Here is a 21971-nt window from a genome sequence, read left to right on the forward strand (position 1 = left end):
CCGCGCTCGGAGGAGTCGGAGCGTTACGGGGAACGGCGCATGCGCAGGAGGGGTGGTGCCTGGTGCGCGTCTTGCTGGGCCAAGGCCTGCGCGACATTGCGGCGCCCCCTGGCGGCAGCTCCGGAGCATCGCAGCCTGGTCCCCTCCACCCTGTCCCTAGGACATCAAGGTCCCAGTGCCGCCAAATCCCAGGAACCTCCCCGCACGACACCAGGGTCCCTCTCCCACCTGAATAAGAATAATAGCACCCAGCTGGTGGGTAGCATTTTTCAGCAGTCACGCTGCGAGCACTTCACAAAGGAGGCTGTCCCATTATCCCCATTTTACAGATGGGGAAACTGAGACAAAGGGCTGAGAATTGACTTGCCCAAAGTTACCCAGCCTCAGAGACTGGTCGAGAACTTGGCTCTCTTAAATCCTAAGCCAGTGCACTAGCCACGGCACCTCTTCAAACCTATTTTGTTTTCTATCCCAATACTTCTGATCCCCAAACGCTGGCCTGTACCAGGTGGGCTACACCTGACTCTCAATACCTGCAGTTGTATTAATTGCAATGACTTCCTTTGAACTGCAAAAGGAGATCATGCACCCGGGAGCTGGGCTCTCTCATACAGAGATACCAGTAAACTACAAAGCCAGTATTTCTTCCCTAATGTGGCTGGGCCTTTTGCAAATTACAGAGCCATATGCTGTCAAAATTAAGGCCCAAATTCCACAAACTTCTCAAATTTTTATGGGCAAAGAATATTCCCTTGTGTTCCCCTCTGCTGCCGAGAACTAACCAAAAGGAAGCATAGTAAAGGCTCCCAACAGCAGTGCTTAATTTGTGCCAGGACATGCCAAGCCCCAGCACCTCTAAAGCTTGGCAGTCCGCAGCCCTGGCACCTCTAAAGCTCAGGGCCGCCCAGAGGGGGGGGCAAGTGGGGCAATTTGGCCCCAGGCCCCCACGAGAGTTTTTCAGGGCCCCTGGAACGGGGTCCTTCACTCACTCCAGGGGCCCTGGAAAACTCTCGCAGGGCCCAGGCCCCGGAAAACTCTCGCGGGGCCCAGGCCCCCGGAGCTTCTTCCGCTCCGGGTCTTTAGTGGCAGGCGGTCCTTCCGCCCCGGGGCGGAAGGACCCCCGGCCGCCGAATTACTGCCGAAGACCCAGCACTTTGGCGGCGGGGGGCCCCCACTTCGGTGGTAATTCGGCGGTGGGGGACCCCTGCCGCGGGTCTTTGGGGCACTTCGGCGGTGGGTCCCGGAGTGGAAGGACCCCCCGCCGCTGAATTGCCGCCGAAGCGGGGGCCCCCCGCCGCCGAAGACCCTAGACCCCCTGAATCCTCTGGGCGGCCCTGCTAAATCTTGGCAGTCCACAGCCCCGGCACTTCTAAAGCTCGGCAGTTCGGAGCCCCGGCACCTCGGCTTGCTGCGTCAGTTATGAAAGTAAAAAAAAAGCTTGCTTGAGCCCCAGCAGCTATTTCATTACAAATTAAGCACTGCCCAACAGACATTGTTTTTGTGGGACCTACAAAAATCAAGTATGTCATAATTCCCATGCTATCTCTGTAACCACACTATACAAAGCTATGCTGGTTCTGTGCAAGCAATTCCCATACCAAACCCTATTCCTAGGCAGGGTGATGACCATATGTCCTGTTTTGGCTGGGACAGTCCTCTTTTTAAGCCCTGTTCTGGGCGTCCCCGATAGGGGGGCATGGAAGAACATTCAGGGCGGGTCTTGGGTGAGCGGCGTCATGGTGGGGTCCCCTGGGGCCAGCCCTGTGCAGGGGGTGGAGGGAGAAGTGAGTTATCTTAAGTGCCTATACACAAATGAAAGAAGCCTGGGAAACAAGCAGGGAGAACTACAAGTCCTGGCACAGTCAAGGAACTATGATGCAATTGGAATAACAGAGACTTGGTGGGATAACTCACCTGACTGGAGTACTGTCATGGATGGATATAAACTGTTCAGGAAGGACAGGCAGGGCAGAAAAGGTGGGGGAGTTGCATTGTGTGTAAGAGAGCAGTATGACTGCTCAGAGCTCCAGTATGAAACTGCAGAAAAACCTGAGAGTCTCTAGATTAAGTTTAGAAATGTGAGCAACAAGAGTGATGTCGTAGTGGGAGTCTGCTATAGACCACCAGACCAGGGGGATGAGGTAGACGAGGCTTTCTTCCAGCAACTAACAGAAGTTACTAGATCGCAGGCCCTGGTTCTCATGGGAGACTTTAATCACCCTGATATCTGCTGGGAGAGCAATACAGCGGTGCAGAGACAATCCAGGAAGTTTTTGGAAAGTGTAGGGGACAATTTCCTGGTGCAAGTGCTGGAGGAACCAACTAGGGGCAGAGCTCTTTTGACCTGCTGCTCACAAACCGGGAAGAATTAGTAGGGGAAGCAAAAGTGGATGGGAACCTGGGAGGCAGTGACCATGAGATGGTCGAGTTCAGGATCCTGACACAAGGAAGAAAGGAGAGCAGCAGAATATGGACCCTGGACTTCAGAAAAGCAGACTTTGACTCCTTCAGGGAACTGATGGGCAGGATCCCCTGGGAGAATAACATGATGGGGAAAGGAGTCCAGGAGAGCTGGCTGTATTTTAAAGACTCCTTATTAAGGTTGCAGGAACAAACCATCCCAACGTGCAGAAAGAATAGTAAATATGGCAGTTTGGCTTAACAGTGAAATCCTTGCTGATCTTAAATGCAAAAAAGAAGCTTACAAAAAGTGGAAGATTGGACAAATGACCAGGGAGGAGTAAAAAATATTGCTCAGGCATGCAGGAGTGAAATCAGGAAGGCCAAATGACACTTGGAGTTGCAGCTAGCAAGAGATGTTAAGAGTAACAAGAAGGGTTTCTTCAGGTATGTTAGCAACAAGAAGAAAGTCAAGGAAAGTGTGGGCCCCTTACTGAATGGGGGAAGTAACCTAGTGACAGAGGATGTGGAAAAAGCTAATGTACTCAATGCTTTTTTTGCCTCTGTCTTCACGAACAAGGTAAGCTCCCAGACTGCTGCACTGGGGAGCACAGCATGGGGAGGAGGTGACCATCCCTCTGTGGAGAAAGAAGTGGTTCAGGACTATTTAGAAAAACTGGACGAGCACAAGTCTATGGGGCTGGATGCACTACATCCAACGGTGCTAAAGCAGTTGGCAGATGTGATTGCAGAGCCATTGGTCATTATCTCTGAAAACTCTTGGCGATCGGGGGAGGTCCCAGGTGACTGGAAAAAGACTACTGTAGTGCCCATCTTTAAAAAAGGGAAGAAGGAGGATCCAGGGAACTACAGGCCAGTCAGCCTTACCTCAGTCCCTGGAAAAATCATGGAACAGGTCCTCAAGGAATCAATTCTGAAGCACTTAGAGGAGAGGAAAGTGATCAGGAACAGTCAGCATGGATTCACCAAGGGCAGGTCATGCCTGACCAACCTGATTGCCTTCTATGATGAGATAGCTGGCTCTGTGGATGAGGGGAAAGCAGTGGACATGTTATTCCATGATTTTAGCAAAGCTTTTGATACGGTCTCCCACAGTATTCTTGCTGGCAAGTTAAAGAAGTATGGGCTGGATGAATGGACTATAAGCAGGGGGTTGGACTAGATGACCTCCTGAGGTCCCTTCCAACCCTGATATTCTATGATTCTATGATAAGGGAGTGGGGAGTCTCTCAGGCCAGCCAGTCACATTTCACTTGGGGAAATACGGTCACCCTGTTCCTAGGGCTTTGCTCAGATCAGAAGTGTAGCTCCCATCAGGCGCTGTTTTGACCAAACTCTTGGACACAGCATCTGGTGAGGTTTTTGAATTAAATAAAATTGCCCTAAATACAGTCAGCCACATGCTTAAGGAAATAAAAATCGGTGACAGGTCCATGCGCAGAGCAAAGCCAGCAAGGGAGCGAACTGTTATTTTCCAGCTTCCAAGCAGGTTGACAAATAGTAGAAACTAACAGGAAAAACAGTCATACAACAGGATCCTTTTATAAACAATTATTATTATTCCTATGTGTTGTTTGGTGCCACTCAATAAAAATAAAAACAGCCCCTGACTCAGTGACCTTACAGTCTCATTTGTACTATTGTCACCTGTTACTTGTTTTACAGTGGGGCTTAGGGGCTCCAACCCAGATCATTATGCTTGCAGCTGTATAAATGCTTTGTATGAAACAGTTCCTGCCCTGAAGAGCTCAGACTCTAAATAAACAAGACAGGCAACTGGTAGGAGAGACAAAAAGTGACTTACCTAAGCTCACACAGCACCAGAGTCAGGATTAGAACTCAAGTCTTCTAGTCCAACATCATAACTACTAGACTACAAAGATCACAACAGTACAAACAGCCTAGAGTCCCTCTGACTATCTGCATATCAGATTCTGGGCTCATGTTCTAAATGAGGAAAGAACAGACTTACTGGCCTGGAACTTGCAAACTTCTCCACACAAACAGACTCTTGCTCACATGAAGATCAGCTTACAGGGCTGAGGCCTTGATTGATTTTTATAAATTCCCTTCTTGTGGGAGACCTGGGATTTTGATCAATGGGTTTCTTTCACTCATTAGTATCTGTAACGCATTTGCAACATGAAAAGTGCTGTAGATGTGCTAGATGCTAATGATCAAGATTTGCTTTCCACGGTTGCATTTTGCCAGGGTGAGTTTGTGGAACTGTCTCTCTTTGGAGAGGGCTGTTCCTCCTTAAGGCCACATTTCAGCTTCTAGCAACAAGACTGAGGCTGATTGGGTGAAGTCTTGACCCCACTCACCTGATCTGACTTTATAAGTGGCTTGAGGCAGGGGGAGGACTCTGTTTGCAGGGGGTGCTAGTGCCAGTCCCTTTAGCAGACTATTTTAAGTTGTGTGAGTGAGGTGAGTTATCAAATACAAGTTAACAAACACTTATTTTTCCTTTAAAGCTTCCTCTTGCAGTTAGCAAGGTCTGTGTCCTTGGGAGAGATGTAATCTGAGTGTACTGTACTGTGTGTCCTAAATATCTCCTGGAAGGCAGAGATTTGCTGCCCTCTTATGTGTGGCTAGTGCTAAGAAGGTAGTGGTAGGATTGCGGTAGGAGCTCAAAAGGATTAGGCTCAAAACACCATTGATGGCCGGGGGATTTGGACTGCAGCTGTGCTGTTTGGAGAGGGTACCCCCTAGGAATAACCAGGGACACAACAGTGAGGCTGTGAAACTGTAACTTGCCCTATCTTGCCAGTGCTGGGGAAAACAGGGCTCTGATTTCATTGGACCAGCAGAGCAACTCCCTCTTAGCAAGCAATGAAAGAGCCGAGTATCTTGCTGTATCATAGTGGTTGTGATCAATGCTGGCCAGGGTGAGCAGTCTTGTTGAAGTCAATAGCAATGCTCTTGATGGTCAGGATCTGACTTCTAAGGCTACTGAGCACCCTCCACTCGGCTTGAAAGCCACTGGCTCTAGAGTTGCTTGGCACCACTTACAATCAGACCCTAAGTGTTTGGGATTGGGGCCCTTTGTTGCTCTTGTTTTACTCAGTTAATAAACAATGGCTACTACAGTTTGGAGTGATCTTGCTTCAAGGAATTGCTGGTGCCCCTGCTAAACTCCAATGTGTTTAAGTGTCCAGTTCTGGTGTTAAAAAGATGCATATAGAGATTTTGCTCAGTTAATAAATTCACTAGAAATGACCTGGATGTAATGATGCTCATTCTATAATGTGGTAACACCCTGTTATAGAGTGATCTGATGACTCTATCCATGTATTCTATCTTGCTAAACAAAAGTTCACTTTTACAAGGAGTGGTTTTGTTTCTGATAGTTACCTGGCAAGGATTTGTAAACTTGTTTTAACTTCCAAAATAAATGGAGGGGGAGGGGCTCTTGGAAAAACTAGAAATAGTGCAGAAAAGCACCAGACAGATTTGAGGGCTGGAAAATGTCTCTCCTTGTGCTCTTTGAGTCTCTCAATCTCTTTAGTTTACCAAAAAGAAGATTGAGTGGTAACTTGATTAGCATTTAAGTAGCTTCATACGGAGAAAATACTAGGTCCTCGGAGTCTGTAATCTTGTGGAGAAAGGTATAACAGGAGCCAATGGCTGGAAGCTGAAGCCAGAAAAATTCCAGTTGGAAACAAGGCCCAAATGAACAGTGAGGGTGTTAACTATTGGAAAAAAACTGTGATGGGAATGGTGGATTCTTCAGATCCAAACGGAGTTTAGTTAAACCCAAATTATTGGGTTCAATACCGGGGTAGTTGGGTGAAAACTTAATGGCCTGTAAGATACAGGGGGTCAGACTGAAAGATCTAATGCTTCTTTCTGGCCTAAACTCTGTGGAAAACTTAAATCCTATATCAGTGGGGCTGTTGTGAAGTTTTCTAGCTTAAAGACTCCACTCTAAGTAACGTCTTCTTCCTTCCCAGGAAAGTAAATCCTAGGAACCATGGCTCTTAACAGTAGTGCCAACAGCAACAGTAAATCTGAGAAGCCACTGTCTCTAATCTGGGGTAAGAACCTGTCTCTCATGACTGTTTCTGGGGATATAATTTCTCTGTATACTGTGACTAAGAGCCATGAATGCAGCTGAAACAAGTTTCCATTGACTTGTCCTCCCTCCCATCTGCTTGTTTGTCTGTCCACCTGTTGCATCTTGTTGTCTAAACCAGTGGTTCTCAACCAGGGCTACCCGCAGGTCTTCCGGGGGTACACGAACTCATGTAGATATTTGCCTGGTTTCGCAGCAGGCTACGTAGAAAGCCCTAGCAAAGTCCATACAAACTAAAATATCATCCAGACAATGACTTTATAGTGCTCTATATACTATACACTGAAATGTAAGTACAACAGTTATATTCCAATCAATTTGTTGAATTCTATGGTAAAAATGAGAAGGTCAGCAATTTCTCAGTACTCGTGTCCTGTAACACTTATTTTATTGCATTTGATTTTGTAAGCAAGTAGTTTTTAAGTGAGGTGAAACTTAGGGGTAGGCAAGACAAATCAAATGCCCGAAAGGGGTACGGACGGCTGGAAAGGTTGAGAACCGTACAAACACAGGAGGGCAGGGAGGACCATATGTCTTTCTGTCCAGTGCCTAGCACAACAGGGCCTCAACCTGACTATGGCCTCTGTACTACTGCAATATAAGCTGTAATAACTAGGTGGCTTCGGGCTACTTCAGGAAGTGTCTTGCAAGGCTCCCCTGACAATCACAGCCCTCAGCTGAAATGAAACCACTCTTCCAAGGGGCAGAGAGGCTCGGCCTCTCGGTGACAAACCAAATAACTGGAACCCTTGAGAACCGACGCTCCAGTGGTAGGTATCTGGAGAGCGCTCTCATGTAGAGGTGAGGATGTGCCTAGGTTGTCTGACAGCCGTCTGCCTGAAAATCATCTCAGTACAGTCTCCTCTTTAGTCTATCTCTGAGTTGAGCAGTCAAATTACTTTGTACCTCTTTAAACTGCCACCCGATTCTTCTTCTCTCCCTAATCTCTTAGGAAGTGAACTCTTCCCCTATGTCTTAAGCATCTCTTGGCTCCCGTTGATCAATACCTGTGGCGGCTCCATGGGACAATGTTTTGGCTCTAATAACAACCTGCCTGACAGGTGCAGGAAGCAGAGAGGAGCTTTGGGGAGCCAAACTGCTGCCTCTAGTTGGGGGGCAATTATGTATTGGTGGCTTCTCTGATGTCTCTTCTCCTATCACCCCACCCCCCTTACCAAAAAGGAGGTGTGGTGGAAGCACCATCTCTGACACTTCAGCCTAGACGTCACTCAGCCGAGAATGGGGCGGGCGGTGGGCTGAGCTGACCTGACTGGGCTTCTGCCTCACCCACAGGATGTGAACTAAACCATGAGAAACAAACCTATACATTCAAGATCCCAGATGAGTGGAAGTATGAGCAGCAGCTGGCCCTGCGGACAGTGAGTACCTGGCCTATCCTTGCCCATAGAGGGTTATCGGGCAGGGTGTGGGCATTGGTGGGCAGCTGAGCACAGGCTGGCCTTGGAAGCTAATATAAGGACATGGAGAAGAAGAGAAGACCCCTAGTCTAGGTACCATAATGTTCAAATATGACCATTCCCACTGCTGGAACCATCTGGCATACAGACCTTGCAGGGAGAGAAGAGAATGGCCTCATTACTCCCTTGCCTGGGGCCATGCACTCATTCATGCTTGTTGACACTACTGGCTTTAGGGTACCTGTAACATGGGTCTCTGCATGGCTGTTCAAAGAGCACTGCCACCAGACCAGCTTGCCCAAGTCCATTCAGTACAACCATTTCCTGCAAGGCTGGCCTACTCCAGCCATAGAAGGGAGGTGCATGTTTTGCAGAGGAGTATCTATGCTCTGTGTCCCACTGTCTGCTCCTGTGCTCATGTCCACAAGGGCTGCCATGGAAGAACAACCTGTGTGGGGTGATAGGCCCTAATTCTCCCACCCCTGATCTCTGCCAGGGTAAATGGCTGCCCTGATCAGTCAGTCGAGGAAGCCCACTCGCCCTTGGGACTGGCAGAAAGTGTGGTGGAGCTCTAATGAGCAGTGGCAGGGTCTTCCTTATTGGCTTATAGGCTTTAGTAGGGTTGCTACCTCTGAGGCACAAAATACCAAGACCTTTCCTGAACCCATAAAACGGGACAGCTGGCAGTGTGTATAGAGCACCCTCCCAGTGACCTCAAAGGGATGGTCCTGAGAACCTGGATGGGACCAACCCTAGGCTAGGGCCCTATAGACTTGTCTGGAACCCTCCTTCCCAGGCCTGGAGTTTGGCGGGGGCGGGGAGGAAGTCTAGAGTTGGTGCCTTCACAGATGTTGCTGGAGTTCTGCCACTAAAGGGGTACTGATGACTCATGTTTTCACCCAAAGATCTGCCTAGGAGAAAAAGCCAAAGATGAGTTCAATGTTGTGGAGATTGTACCCTCCGAGGACAGCCAGGATACCACGCCTGTGCCCCTAGCAACTCTGAAACCTTCAGTGCTGCCAATGGTGAGTGCCAGCTCATCAGTCTCTTAAAGGACTCTGGTGGGGGACAATGACACTGAACTGGGGTTAGCTCAGATCAAGCATAAAGTCCAACCAGAGATGGGCCTGAACAAAAACACAAGATCTGAATGGCTTGTGGGCAGAACCCTGTAGTTTGGCTCAGCTCACTAGAAAAGGCCAGACTTGGAGCAAACCCGAATGCAAAGGGAATAGCAAAGGGAAGTTTGATGTGGCAACAGTCCCTTAGGGAGGGGAAAATGCATGAGCTGAAGGCTGAGTGCACCCACCCAGCCTTCAGCTCCTGGCAAAATAAGCGTGCCTTCATTTTCCTTTTCCTCCTAAAGACTTGCTCTAGGATCCTGTCAGGCCTCGGCGCACACCTGCTTTCCAGCTATAGCTTCTAATTGAGTACGCAGCATAACCTGTTATCAATCAGACACTGCTGCTTCACCGCTGCCCAGTGAGGCAGCAATGCATGCATGGCTCTTCCAGCTAACAGCCCTTCTAGGCAGTTCAGTCCTTGCCCTGAAGAGCTTACAAAGACCATCACTGGGGAGATGGGTAGCTTACCCAACAGGCCAGGACACTGAAAATCCAGCACTGATAATGCTCAGCTGTGCATAAACCAACTCCTGTGTTGTCTCTAAATTAACTAGCCCTAGACTCTCATAGGAGGGAAATGCATGGGGGAACCTCCTTCCAGGCTCTGGCATTTGTCTGTCAGCAGTGCAGGAGGATGTGGGGGAAAGATGAAGGCCCAAATAACCTGTGACATTAATCTCTTCCAGGCTACCATGGTAGGGGTTGAGCTGACTCCTCCTGTCACCTTCAGGTTGAGAGCTGGCTCTGGCCCAGTCTACATCACTGGACAACATGTTACATGTAAGCGAACGGAGCGAGGTGGGAAGAGGGGATCTGCGCCCAAGTCAACCCTGGTGTAAATGTAATGCAATGCCCATTGGCGCCAATGGGAGCTGCATTTGCTGGATCTACTCTGTCCCCTAGAGGATGTCCAAGACCTACCCAAGTGTCAGCACCTTGGGAATTCAGTGACTTTCCACCATCTCCAGGCACAGGAAGGCCACAATCTCGGCACAACATCCCACTGTCAGAGCAGGGGCACTGCATGCCTCTTAACTGCAGGTTCTCTTCCCTACCCTTTCCTCCAGGCAGGATGGCTGGCAGGTGTGCTCTGGGGATAGTGGCTAGTTCTAAAGACTCCCACTCCTACCAAGGAGCCACTAACCTCAGCAACACATCCAGGTAACCTGAGCTGTGCTGCAGCCTAAGTTCTCAATGGGGCCAAACTTGGCTCAAGTTAGCATCTCTTTTGAATGAGGAGTGTCTCTGCCATAACTAACTGCAGCTCGTCGGGCTTGCTCTAATCAGGGCCCAGAATAAAACCAAATGTGTAAGTCCCCGATATGGGCAGCAGGTCACTGACAGGCTCCAGCATGTCTAGCCACTCTAAGGGTGCATGAACAGCTCTGAGCCAAGGCTGCTCTGCTTTACAGTGGTACCGGATCTCTCCTGGGATGAGGAGGAGGAGGAGGAGGAGGAAGAGGAAGAGAAGGAGGTGGCTGAGGAAGAAGAATCTCAGGAGGATTCTCTTCCCAAAGCCATCAAGCATCCAGCTTCCAACAAGCGGGGTAGCATTGCCAAGGTACTGCGAGAACTGTCAAGCAAGGAGCACTCACTGCCAGTCGCATGTCCCAATTCCTCCCAGGGCAGCACCACTAATTCCCTGGTGTACCTGCTGGTTCTGAATCTGTCCCCGGGTATGGAGGTGACTAGTGAGAGTAGAGTGAACTAGCTATCTAGTCTCCTGGGCCTTGCAGAATCTTGCTGGCTCACCCAATGAACCCGGAGAAGCGGCTGATATTCTGCTGGAGGTGATCTCTCCAGCATGAGACTCCTGAGTGCTTGTGACCACTGAAGACTGTATTGCTGTCCCCAAGAGTCCTGAGGGTAACGAGTGTCTTGGCTAAATTCCAGTGTAGCTAACTGTATGTAATGTTCTGCTCCCTAACCTCTCCTTCCCCCCACCCCGCTCCACTGTCAAATGAACACCGCATCCTCCAATGCATAGTATTGCTAAGGGTTTAACAGCTATGCTCCAGCCCAGAGGTGTCTGCATTTCAGTGGTGGGCATAGAGCTCCCAAGTCACTGCTATCTCTGGAATGTATTCTATGGTGCTTCGACCCCTCTCTTCACTGGGGAAAGTCCCACATGGACAGACAGTTCTCTTGCTGCTACAGCTGATCTATGCCTGTGCAATAACCCATTTTCCTGCTATAGGGACAAGCTACACAATTCTTCCTACTTTGGAGAATTATGCTCAGGCAGTTCCAAAAAATGCCCTCTCCTGACCCGTGACTTAGAACTTGTGCTAGCCTTGTCAAATTTAACTCAAGCTTTCTTCTTCCCAGAAGAAGAAGATGGAGAAAGAGGAAGAGAAGTGAGTATAATCAATGGTGCGGTGCAGGGGAGTCAAACAGTCTCGATAGCACCCTCTAGATGAGATGGTGGGAATACTGCCTGATCGATCTCTGGCACAGGTGGAAGCTAAGGATCTCATGGCAAGAGGGGACTAGAATTCCATAGGCCAGGAAATACACAGTAACATTGACATTTGGGGGGAGGGATAGCTCAGTGGTTTGAGCATTGGCCTGCTAAACCCAGGGTTGTGAGTTCAATTCTTGAGGGGGCCATTTAGGGATTTGGGGCAAAAATCTGTCTGGGGATTGGTCCTGCTTTGAGCAGGGGGTTGGACTAGATGACCTCCTGAAGTCCCTTCTAACCCTGACATTCTATGATTCCATACTAACCTCCAGGTCTATCGGAGATAACAGCCTTTTGGCTAGTGCTGCGCTGGTGCCTAACTCTGGGAAAGAGCAAAGGGATAACTGTCCTGTGAATTGCTGAGGGAAATCCCAGAGGAATGCTGGCATGCCCTTATCCCCATCACATCTGCCCAAAGCCACCAATTAGGTTTAAGTAACTTCATGCTAAAAACCTAAACACTAACAGCTGGATTGACCCAAGGAGAGGTGCAAGCTCAGTACCTGTCGTTAGATCTGTGAACGTATGGCATGAGTTTTCAGGAGTGAATCTAATCTCAACACTTCTCTTCCCTTCTCTTCCAAGCAGCAGTGTTCCTTCTGATGATGATGTCATTCCCAGCAAGGTAAGAAGCCAAGCAGTGATCTCTGTGCCCCTTGGGACAGACTGAGGGAGAAACATGAATCGCATTAATGCTGGCTTGAGAAACGTGGAAGTCTCTTCTGAAGCAAACATGGCTTTTAAAGCTGTCCCTCTGTTCCGCATGGGGCTCGTGTTTCCATTTCATCTGTGGCTGCTTTATCTCTGCTTCACTGTCTCTAGAGCTGAATGACTAGTACTAGTCAAAGGTAAAAAGACACTCTGCAAATGACTCATCTATCTAAATCACTTGCTGAAAAAATGAGTACCAGATATTCTAGCAGCTGGTGGGTGTCTGTCACATGCCACTATCTGCTTCTAATTAGCTCACAACCCCTGAAATAGGGCAGACAGTCAAACATGAAAACACGACCCTGACAGGAAAAATAACCAACAGGCATATGGATAACTAAACCTGGGCTTAGATCTGCACGCTCGTGAATTGGGCTCTTGCTGTCTAGTTCTAATGTCTAATCACTTTCCATGTGCTGTTGTGGGAGCAGTGCAGAGCCGCTCTGCATTAACATCTTGGCCTAGCGAGTGGGGCCATTGAATGTGAGGGTGCCTAGCTGCTGGCCCGTGCTACTCTAAAGCAATAGCCTCACTTTGCTCCCTTTGCAGGGAAGAGGAGTTGGCAGAGGGAGAAAGCCAGCAGTGAAGAAATAGACTGATCTGCATCGAGGTATCTACGAGGTAAGGCTGTTCTGCAAACCATAGGCTGGCTGAGTAGAGGAAGCCACCAAGATGAGGCCTTGCCAAGGAGATGAGCTGATGGCTGTATTGTCATGGAGGGACCAATATTGTGTCCCAAGTTCCCCATGCATGCAGCAGCTAGGGAAACCATAACTGTCTGGCCACTCCGTTGTCCTCCCTTGGGCAAATGCTGGATGCACCATGCTATATCTAGTGGTACTGTGTGGGGAAAATGGCTAATCAAATGCCACCTAATTGGGGAAGGGTATTTAAGGAGAGGACTAAGGATTATAATACAATGGGATAATCCACAAAGTAGAATCCTTCAGGCAGGAAGCTACTGGCATAGTATCTAGCTGCCAGCAAAATGGTCTAGCAGCCTATGCATGGAGCTTAGAGGTAGGAATCCCAGGTTCTGATTTACTGTGTCGTTCGCTGGTCTGAAGCTATACAAATGCTCAAACTGTGCACTGGCTCTAAACCAACTGGAATCCATCTGTGGGGCAAGGTACCTTTGTGGGAGGTACAAACTAGTGTCTTGTCTCTGGAGAAGTGCTCCAGGACTTTGCCCTTATACCATGTGAAAATCTGACTTGTTTCCCCTTGCCTTCTAGGGCCTGGTACAGAAGAGACCAGAGAGAGTTTTGTGCTGTTTTCTGTAAATGTCTTTAGAAAAAATAAAGGGCCTTTTATTTTGCACCCTGGGTTTCACTTGCTCCTTAAGCCTGGAAGAGGGTGGGGCACCTCTGGACAGAGCAAGTGACTCCAAGGAGCCAAAGCCAAAATTTCAGGATGGACTCAGGCCCCACAACTAGGGTCAGATTTTTTTTTTCCTTCAGCTTCAAATTCTAGCCATAATCTAGTCTTGGCTGCGCACCTTAGACCAGTCCATGTTCCACTATCTCCCCATAGCCTGGGATTTGCAGGCATAGTTGGTAAGAGGTTTTCAGACACACTGACAGCAGGGTGGGGCCTTAATGCTCCAGCTGCAGATCATCTACCAAACAGGCAACAGCAGTGGGTGTTACGCTCTAGGGACAATTGCCCAGCTTGTATTGGGTCATGTGATGAGAATACCTAAGACTTCCCCCTTCAAATCAAGTGGAGGGGGCATGATCTGCATGAACAACAGCAGGTCATGGTGTACACCCAGGAGAAACCTTGACTGCTCTCCTGCTGCACGCTCCAAGCCCTAGCTAAATCTGCTAGACCCTTCCTCTTCAGGATGAGAAATAGCTTCCAGCCTCCTGGGCTGGAGTCCTGACTTTCTGAGCAGCTTGATCAGATGTGCCAAAAGGCTCCTCTGCTGGAGTGAACACCCTGTAGTCCAAGAGGCTGCATCTCTCGCAGTGTAGTACTGCTCTGGTGCTATAGAGGACAGCACTGCAAAAGGAAAGAGCTCAGCAGCCTTCTGGTTTGCTGGAGGCTGGGCTCCCAGCTCCTGGGGGAGTATGGAATACGGTTTCATGGGCGGATGTCTGCCAGGTCTTTCTGAGCCCAGTGAGACTGGAACAGCATCTCTGGCTGAGCAGGGATGCTGTCTAAGTGAGCCGCTGTATATAGCTCTCATTTTCCATAGAGAGATGCCATCTGCTTCGGTAACAATGCGTAGCCTCAAACTTAGTTTGGTTCCAATCCCGCACCAGCTTGTGGCAGGGAGCCAGCCTTGTTCACAGGGGTGCTGAGAGCCATTGAACCAAACTGTAAACCCTGTATATGATGGAAACCACTTCAAGCCAGGGGTGCAGCGGTACTCCCCAGCACCCCTCGTTCCAGCACCTATGCTTGTTCAGAAATGTCACCCCACACTGCCAGGCTAAACTCCAGGAATGGCACTGGTCTCTGCTCAGATGGTGACTGGAGGCTGCTAGGGCAGACTCCCCTCTCTCTCCTAGTCTGCCAGCTTCCTTCTACCCCCTTGAGCCAGCTCAGACTATTAATAACTTAGATTTTCTCACCTGCATATCTTTGTCAGGACCTGGGGCAGCATCTGCTACAGCGTTAGACTGAGGTCCGTATGGGGTATGCTAGCCTTTCCCATGGGCTGTTCGGCCTGTAGCTGTGCAGCTAGGAAGTACAACACCTAGAACTGGGAATATGGCAGGGAGGAGACAGGGCAGCCTCTGCTGCTTGGCATGCGCCAGAGGCCAGTCTGTGCACAGGGCCATGGGGCTGCACTGGCAGCCAGCAGACATGACATAATTGGGAATGGTACAAAGAGAAGGGACTGCGGAGTGAGCAATGTGCTCACTGGGCTATGCTGGCTGCAGCGGCGCAGCACTGGCTGGGTGCCATCTGCCTAATGCAAGGGCTGCTTCTCCCGGGGATAGGGACCCCACAAGAGGGCAGCCTGCCCCTCTGCCATCCCTGGCCTACTTCTGACCCCATTGTCCATGCACAAACCTCCCTGCTCAGCCTGACTGAGACCCCTTCCTGTCCTGCATGCAATGTCTAGCAGAAGCTCTGTGAGGAGGGGGCTGCCTAAAGCAGGAGTAGGCAACCTATGGCACGTGTGCCGAAGGCAACATACAAGCTCATTTTCAGTAGCACTCACGCTGCCTGGGTCCTGGTCACCAGTCCGGGGGGCTCTGCATTTTAATTTAATTTTAAATGAAGCTTCTTAAACATTTTTAAAACCTTATTTACTTTACATACAACAATCGTTTAGTTATATATTATAGACTTCTAGAAAGAGATTTTCTTAAATGTATTACTGGCATGTGAAACCTTAAATCAGAGTGAATAAATGAAGACTGAGCACACCACTGCTGAAAGGCTGCCGACCCCTGGTCTAAAGGGTGGTCTCTGCCCAGCTGCTCCTGCAGTAGCTGGTTTCCCCCCACCCCCCACTGCATCTGCAGGAGGGCAGCTAAATAGGGGCCACTTAACATGTGAGCTGGGGCCTGACTGCAGGGAGCCTGATGGAGGTGGTGACAGGTTTAGTGCTGGGGGGTGGGAAGCAGGAACAGAGGCTTCTGCTACTGAATCCAACTGCTGCTCTGCTGGCCAGGCTCCCAATTTGTCCAGGGCTATAAAAACTCTGCACTCCCAGAGCCGGATGGCCACAGATGCTGGGTGGTCTTCAGCTTGCAGTGCTGGGCCACCCCATCTCTGCTTGGAACAGGGGCCTGGGAGTGCTGCTGTGTCAGGGTGAGAGTGAGGGGCAGGGATCCCTGAGCTCTCCACTTCCCCTCACTCACAGAGGCCTTTCTTGGGGATGGTGATGCTCCACTAAAAGACCCCATGGTGCCCACTCCCAGAGGCTGGGTCAGCTGAGTGGGGCACAGCCTAGAGTCTGGGCTCTGACACCCGCCCCCCTCACAGGGCCTCCGGCCCAAGCCCAAATGTCTGCACTCCCATGTTCTAGCGCCACATCCCAAGACTGAGCCGGGCCGTCTCTTATCGTAGTGCAGATGGACCCATGATGTCCCCTCAGGCCTGACTTACAGCCACCACTGCTCTTCCGCTGCTGGCTCCTAGGGCCCTAAGCCTGACCCCCACTCTCAGTTCCACCCCTGCCCCTCCCAGCAGGGGAGTGGAGCTAGCTGACCATTCAAAATAGGCAGTGAAGAATCCACCGCCCCTGCCTGGAATCACTAGTGACTTTGGCTAGAACAGCGGGTTAACGTTCAACTCTCAGCCAAGGTGCCATGGGATCTTTAATAAGCAAGATTGGCCAGGGTCTTGTTTTTTGCTAACCCCAGCTAGTACCCCCAGCAGTACCAGGCCCCTTATGCGAGCTGGGGCATCACGTGCTCCCCTAATTACCAGGTCACTCACAGAGGCAAACCCAGCTGCTCCACTTAAGGGAAGCAGTAAAGTGGGTTGCTGGCTCTAGGAGTGCTGGGCTCCAGCATGGCCGTAGCATCTGCCTTCCATGCTAAACAGATCTGACAGCCCCTTCCTATCAACCCCAAAGCCGTGCTAGGACAAGCTTTCACTCTACAGAGGCAGAAACTGACACACAGCACAGTGAGGGTCTCACACAGGGTATCTAGAACCCAGGAGTCCTGCCTTCTGCTTTGGCTACAAGACCATCCAACCCCAACATTAAGCTCCCCTCTCAAGCTTTCCCAAACTGTAGATGTTTACCCTACCATCCTTGGCCAACATGTCCCTTGCTGCCCCCTTCCTGTGTGTGGCTTGGTTGTGACGCTGCACCCCAGATGCAGTTGCATTTCAGTGAAGGAGCCTTTTATTGGTACAGTTTGTGAAGTGCTTTGGGATAGCTGGCACCCCTGACACTGTAAACCATTCATCTTCATTGCCATTAGCAGTGCAGCCTGCACAGATCACCCCCACAATGCTCTGGAGTTTCTTTCTCTGAAGCAGTAGATGCCCCTCTCTTAAAAGCTCATACCCTAGCAGACAGCTCAAAAGTCCCTATAGGAGAACCCCCTTCACCCCCCCCCCAAACACACACACATAGTCTGTCCCCAGAGTAACAAGTGTGGCTGTGAATAGGAGACAATAGAGGATTACCAAGCAGCAGGAGAGACAATTATAACCCATTGACCTGGCCTTGGTCTGGAGTTAGCAGGTATTTGTGGCAGGTCTGCCACCCCTCGGAGCATATTGGGAGACTGCTGTGCTGTGAGATTGGCTCCAAGAGGGGAGCAAAACCTTCCACAATGGCCAGCTTTAATTTTCTTCCAGGTGTGTGGCAGGGAGACTGGACCTGGGGGAGGGGGATGAACCAAAAGGGATTGCTGCTATCCCTAGGGAGGAGAGGGGGGCGAGTGGGGGAGGGAGGGAGAGAGAGAGATAATGAATGAGAGGGTTAGGGGTGCAGAAGGGAATATCTGATCCACACACACAACACCCCCCTCCAGCCCCAGGCATTGCCATGAGACTCAGCCCGTCATTCTCCCTGGAGAGATGAAACTGAGGAAAGCTGGAGTCTCAGAGAAAAGCATTTCAGCAGCATGATCTCCCAGGCTGCAGAGCCAGCCTCCTGGGAAAGGCTGGGATCCCCCCATCCCTTGGAGCCCATACCACTAGCTTAGGTGGAGAATGCACTGGAGGGGCTTCGCCTGCCCTGACTTCTGGGACAGAGACGAGATGGGGCTTGATGGGGCTCTTCCCTCTCCACAGTCTGATCCCGGCAGATCTTGCTGTTTAATACTCATCCCTCGTCTCATTGCTCTCTCTGGCCTGAGCTGGGTAGCTACTTAAATCACTAAGACAAAGGGCACCTGCATCCCCTATTCAGGTCGCTCCTTACAGGAGAAACCGAGGCAGTGTTGTTTAGACTGGGCCATAGAAGCCAGGTCCCAGCATAGGCCGGGGAGAGGTGACAGTTTGAACTAAAGCATATTCTTCCCACCTCCACTGAAGTGCCAAGGCCTTGGGCAACAGTCCATGAGCCAGGAGATGGGGAGCTAGACAGAGCTGCAGGGCAGGGTGGTCGTCTCTTGGGATGGCCCTCCCCCCTGGACTGCAGGGACAATCATGAATTGATGTGGCCCTCCTGCTCCCTGCTGCCCACTGGCAGCAGCCCCAAAGTACCTGGGGGACTGGTGCAGCATGGGGATGCCACAGCAGGACTGTTACCGCATGGTCCTGGGGGACAAAGCCTACACAGTGGCTGCACCCTGTATGGGTACCTCCTACCCTGCATTGGCACTGCCTCTCAACAGGGGAGCTGGTGTGTCAGCAGGTCCCTGTTCAGCCAGGAGATGGCCCAGCATGGCCCATCCAGGCATGAGCCCTGGCTGGCACGTTCTAGGGACCCAGTGCCCCGCTGGCATTGCCCTGCTGTTAACAATCTATTTTGGCCCCAGCATGCAAGGGGAGATCACAGGCTGGAAGTGACGGGGCTGTGTGAAGGGCTCGGCCCCTGTGAAGAGGGAGCCCACCTGTTGAGGGCTGGAGTCACACATCCAGCAGCAGACAAATGGGGACGTCATAAACGCTGGAAGTGTGAAGCCACCGTCGGGTAGCTGCCGGTCAGGCAGCGGTGCAGGGTGAGTCACAGCAGCTGCCCCTGCAGGTCCAGTGCCTGGCTTCATTCCAAGGTGGGCCTCCTGGCCACTCAGGCCCCTCCCCTGAAACCACTCTTTGGAGCACCGAGCCTGGAGACTTTGCGAGAGGAGAGGCGGCTGGAGGAAGCCAGCAGGGAGAAGCGAGGGCTACAGCAGCAGCTCTGTCTCCAGTATGTCATGAGAGGAGCCCAGGAGTGGTAACCAGGCGTCACTGTGGGACACTGCTGGATGGCCAGCGTGGGCAGGGTATTGCTGTAGGGAAGCTAGCTCTGCCTGACAGCCTCCAGGTCCCTTCCTGTCGCAGGCCACTTCTCCGGGCAGGCAGAGCAGCTGGAGGAAGCTGAGCCCCTCATTCCTGCCGGGCTGCCTGTGATCCAGTTCCTTGTGGCAGCTGCAGGCCCGGGGGGGGCTGTGATGTGCTGAGAGATCCCCTCCCTCGCAGCCGGGCGGGTGCAGCGGCTCCCCACAGGCCATCACTGCAGAAGGTTGTGATAGGAGGCACGACCCCACATAGGCGCTCATCTCCCCGCACAGCCCGCTTCCACAAACAGGCCCCTCCTCGCTTTGCTCTCCGGCACCTCGATGGCTGCTGGCCATGTGTTGCGCCCACAGCACCTTGGAGATGTTCCCATCACAGGGAGGGACCACCCCTCCCTGCCTGCACGATGAGAACTGAGAAGCCCACGGGATGAAGAAGGGAGACACAGGACCTGTCCATCAGGGTGGGGGAAGCCCTGCAGACTGTGCCCCGGTGCCAGAGATCTGTGCAGAGAGCCCCAGGGCTCCCCAGAGGCCCGGTGCTGGGGGTGCCAGAGCTGAGGAATAATCTCAGAGACTGGCCTGTAGGGAACAGAGCCTTTATTAGAAAGGCTGCCCCATTCTATTGAGCTTAGTGCTGGCCTGGAGACCACAGGAGGAGATGGTGAGGGATCTCTCTTTTGATCTGTTTGACCTCAATTGTACGCAAGGTCTAAGAACAAACTTTTGAAAGACAGAGCAATTAAGGACATAGAGGTAAATGGTAATTGGGATAAAATACAACATGGTTTTACAAAAGGTAGATCATGCCAGATCAACCTGATCCCTTTCTTTGAGAAGATAGACAAAGGAAATGAAGTATATCAAATCTACCTCGATTTCAGTAAGGTTTGGGATACGGTTCCACATGGGAAATTACTAGTTACATTGGAGAAGATGGGGATTAAGATGAGAATTGAAAGGTGGATAAGGAACTGGTTAAAGGGGAGACTATAACAGGTCATACTGAAAGGTGAACTGTCAGGCTGGAGGGAGGTTACTAGTGGAGTTCCTCAGGGGTCGGTCTTGGAACCAGTCTTATTTAACATTTTCATTAATGACCTTGGCACAAAAAGTGGAAGTGTGCTAATAAAGTTTGTGGATGACACAAAATTGGGAGGTACTGCCAATATGAAGGAGGACCGGAATATCATACAGGAAGATTTGCATGACCTTGAGAACTGGAGTAACAGAAATGAGATGAAATTTAATAGTGCAAAGTACAAGGTCATGCACTTCAGGACCAACAACAAGAATTTTGCTATAAGATGGGAATTTATCAGTTGGAAACAACAGAGGAGGAGAAAGACCTGGGTGTATTGGTCAATCACAGGATGAGTATGTGATGCCAACGTGATGTGGCCGAGGAAATGTCTAATGCAGTCCTGGGATACATGAGGCGAGGAAGTTCCAGCAGAGCCAGGGAAGTGTTATTACCATTATGCAGGCACTGATGAGACCTCATATGGACTGCTGTTTGCAATTCTGGTCTTCTGTGTTTAAGAAAGATAAATTTAGACTGGAACAGGTGCAGAGAAGGGTTATTAGGATGATCAGAGAGAGATGGAGAACCTACCTTAGGAGAGGAGACTTAAGGAGCTTGGCTTCATTAGCCTAACAAAATGAAGGCTGAATGGAGATATGATTGCTCTCTATGAATACATCACCAGGATGGGAGAGGTAAAGGCCAATGTTGGCACAAGAACAAATGGCTATAACTGGGCATCAATAAGTTTAGGCTTGAAATTAGATAACAGTGAAGTTCTGGAACAGCCTTCCCAGGGGAATAATGGGAAACAGTCTAACTTATTTCGAGATTGAACTTGATACGTTTCGGGGGGGGGTGTATAATGAGGTGTCCTACAGTGGCACATGGCCCATCCATGATGGCTATTAGCAAATGTCTCCAATGACTGGAAATGGGACACTGGATGGGGAGGGCTCTGAGTTACTACAGAGAATTCTTGCCCAAGTGTCTGGCTGGAGGGTCTTGCCCACAAGCTCAGGGTCTAACTGATGTTTATGGCCAGGCAGGAATTTTTCCCCAGGTCAGGTTGGCAGAGACCCTGGGTTTTTTTGCCTTCCTCTGCAGCATGGGGCATGATTCACTTGCAGGTTTAAACTAGTGTAAATGGTGGATTCCCTGTAACTTGATGTCTTTAAATCAACATTTGAGTTCAGTAATGCAGCCAGAGATTACGAGTGGGTGAGGTTCTGTGGCCTGTGATGTGCAGGAGGTCAGTCTAGATGATCATGATGGTCCCTTCTGGCCTTGAAGTCTATGATTCCATTATTGGTCATATTGAGCAATTCGGTCCTTGGTTCGCTCCTTTGACTGGTCGCATTGAGAATTTTGGCCCTGGGTTCTCCCCTTTGATTGGTCACATTGAACAATACAGCACTTGGCTCTCTCCTCTGGTTGTGCTGAGAGGGTCAGTGCTCTGCCCTTTAACTCCCTCTGGCCGTTGTTATCAGCCCAGCTGACTCGTGCATGCTGGCCTCCCCCTGCACTGCCCGGCAAGCACGCCAGCCGCCGATAAGGGCCCCCACGTGCTCAGAGGATCCACACGAACGGCAGCCTTGAGCAGCAACTCCCCCAGCCCTGCCTATCGCTCCGAGGTCTCATCAGCAAGATGAGCGTCAGCCTGCAGGCACAATCTCACCCAGCTGTTTATTGCCTGCCTCCAATTCGCTCCTTGGCTGTACAGCTCTGGAGGATGGCTCTGAGCCAGTGTCTCCAGAGACTGACAGGGATAGTGCCACCTGCATGTGCAGCACCAGATCCCAGATCCCTGCTTCATGGCAAGGGGCCCCCGGCTACTCTGGAGGGACTCTGCTATGGGGTCCCCAGAGAGACCT

The 21971-nt window shown here is 50.6% G+C and overlaps 1 protein-coding gene and 1 long non-coding RNA gene across 7 annotated transcripts in view; one reads left to right on the top strand and one right to left on the bottom strand.

The window, feature by feature from the left end:
• The first annotated feature begins 178 nt into the window (after positions 1 to 178).
• Positions 179 to 13858, top strand: NPM2 (nucleophosmin/nucleoplasmin 2). Of its 6 annotated transcripts, none has more exons than XM_045003365.1 (10): positions 179 to 255; positions 6375 to 6458; positions 7790 to 7875; positions 8820 to 8939; positions 9725 to 9818; positions 10451 to 10599; positions 11367 to 11395; positions 12085 to 12124; positions 12760 to 12831; positions 13446 to 13858. In XM_045003365.1, exons 2-9 carry the CDS (start codon positions 6395 to 6397, stop codon positions 12802 to 12804), a joined length of 627 nt encoding a protein of 208 aa, XP_044859300.1. In that variant the 5' UTR covers positions 179 to 255; positions 6375 to 6394; the 3' UTR covers positions 12805 to 12831; positions 13446 to 13858. The 6 variants fall into 6 exon arrangements, with proteins under 6 accessions (XP_044859300.1, XP_044859303.1, XP_044859299.1 ...); XM_045003368.1 differs by lacking the exon at positions 179 to 255 and adding an exon at positions 4719 to 4848 and having other exon boundaries at positions 11370 to 11395; positions 13446 to 13852; XM_045003364.1 differs by lacking the exon at positions 179 to 255 and adding an exon at positions 4719 to 4848 and having other exon boundaries at positions 13446 to 13589.
• Positions 12008 to 21971, bottom strand: part of LOC123362860 — a 32943-nt gene continuing 22979 nt past the window's right edge. Inside the window, exon 3 of the long non-coding RNA XR_006576608.1 lies at positions 12008 to 12165. This is a non-coding gene — a long non-coding RNA (uncharacterized LOC123362860). The remainder of the gene's footprint in view (positions 12166 to 21971) is intronic.

The sequence above is a fragment of the Mauremys mutica genome, chromosome 2 (assembly GCF_020497125.1).
Source record: "Mauremys mutica isolate MM-2020 ecotype Southern chromosome 2, ASM2049712v1, whole genome shotgun sequence".
NCBI classification, from domain to species: domain Eukaryota; kingdom Metazoa; phylum Chordata; order Testudines; family Geoemydidae; genus Mauremys; species Mauremys mutica.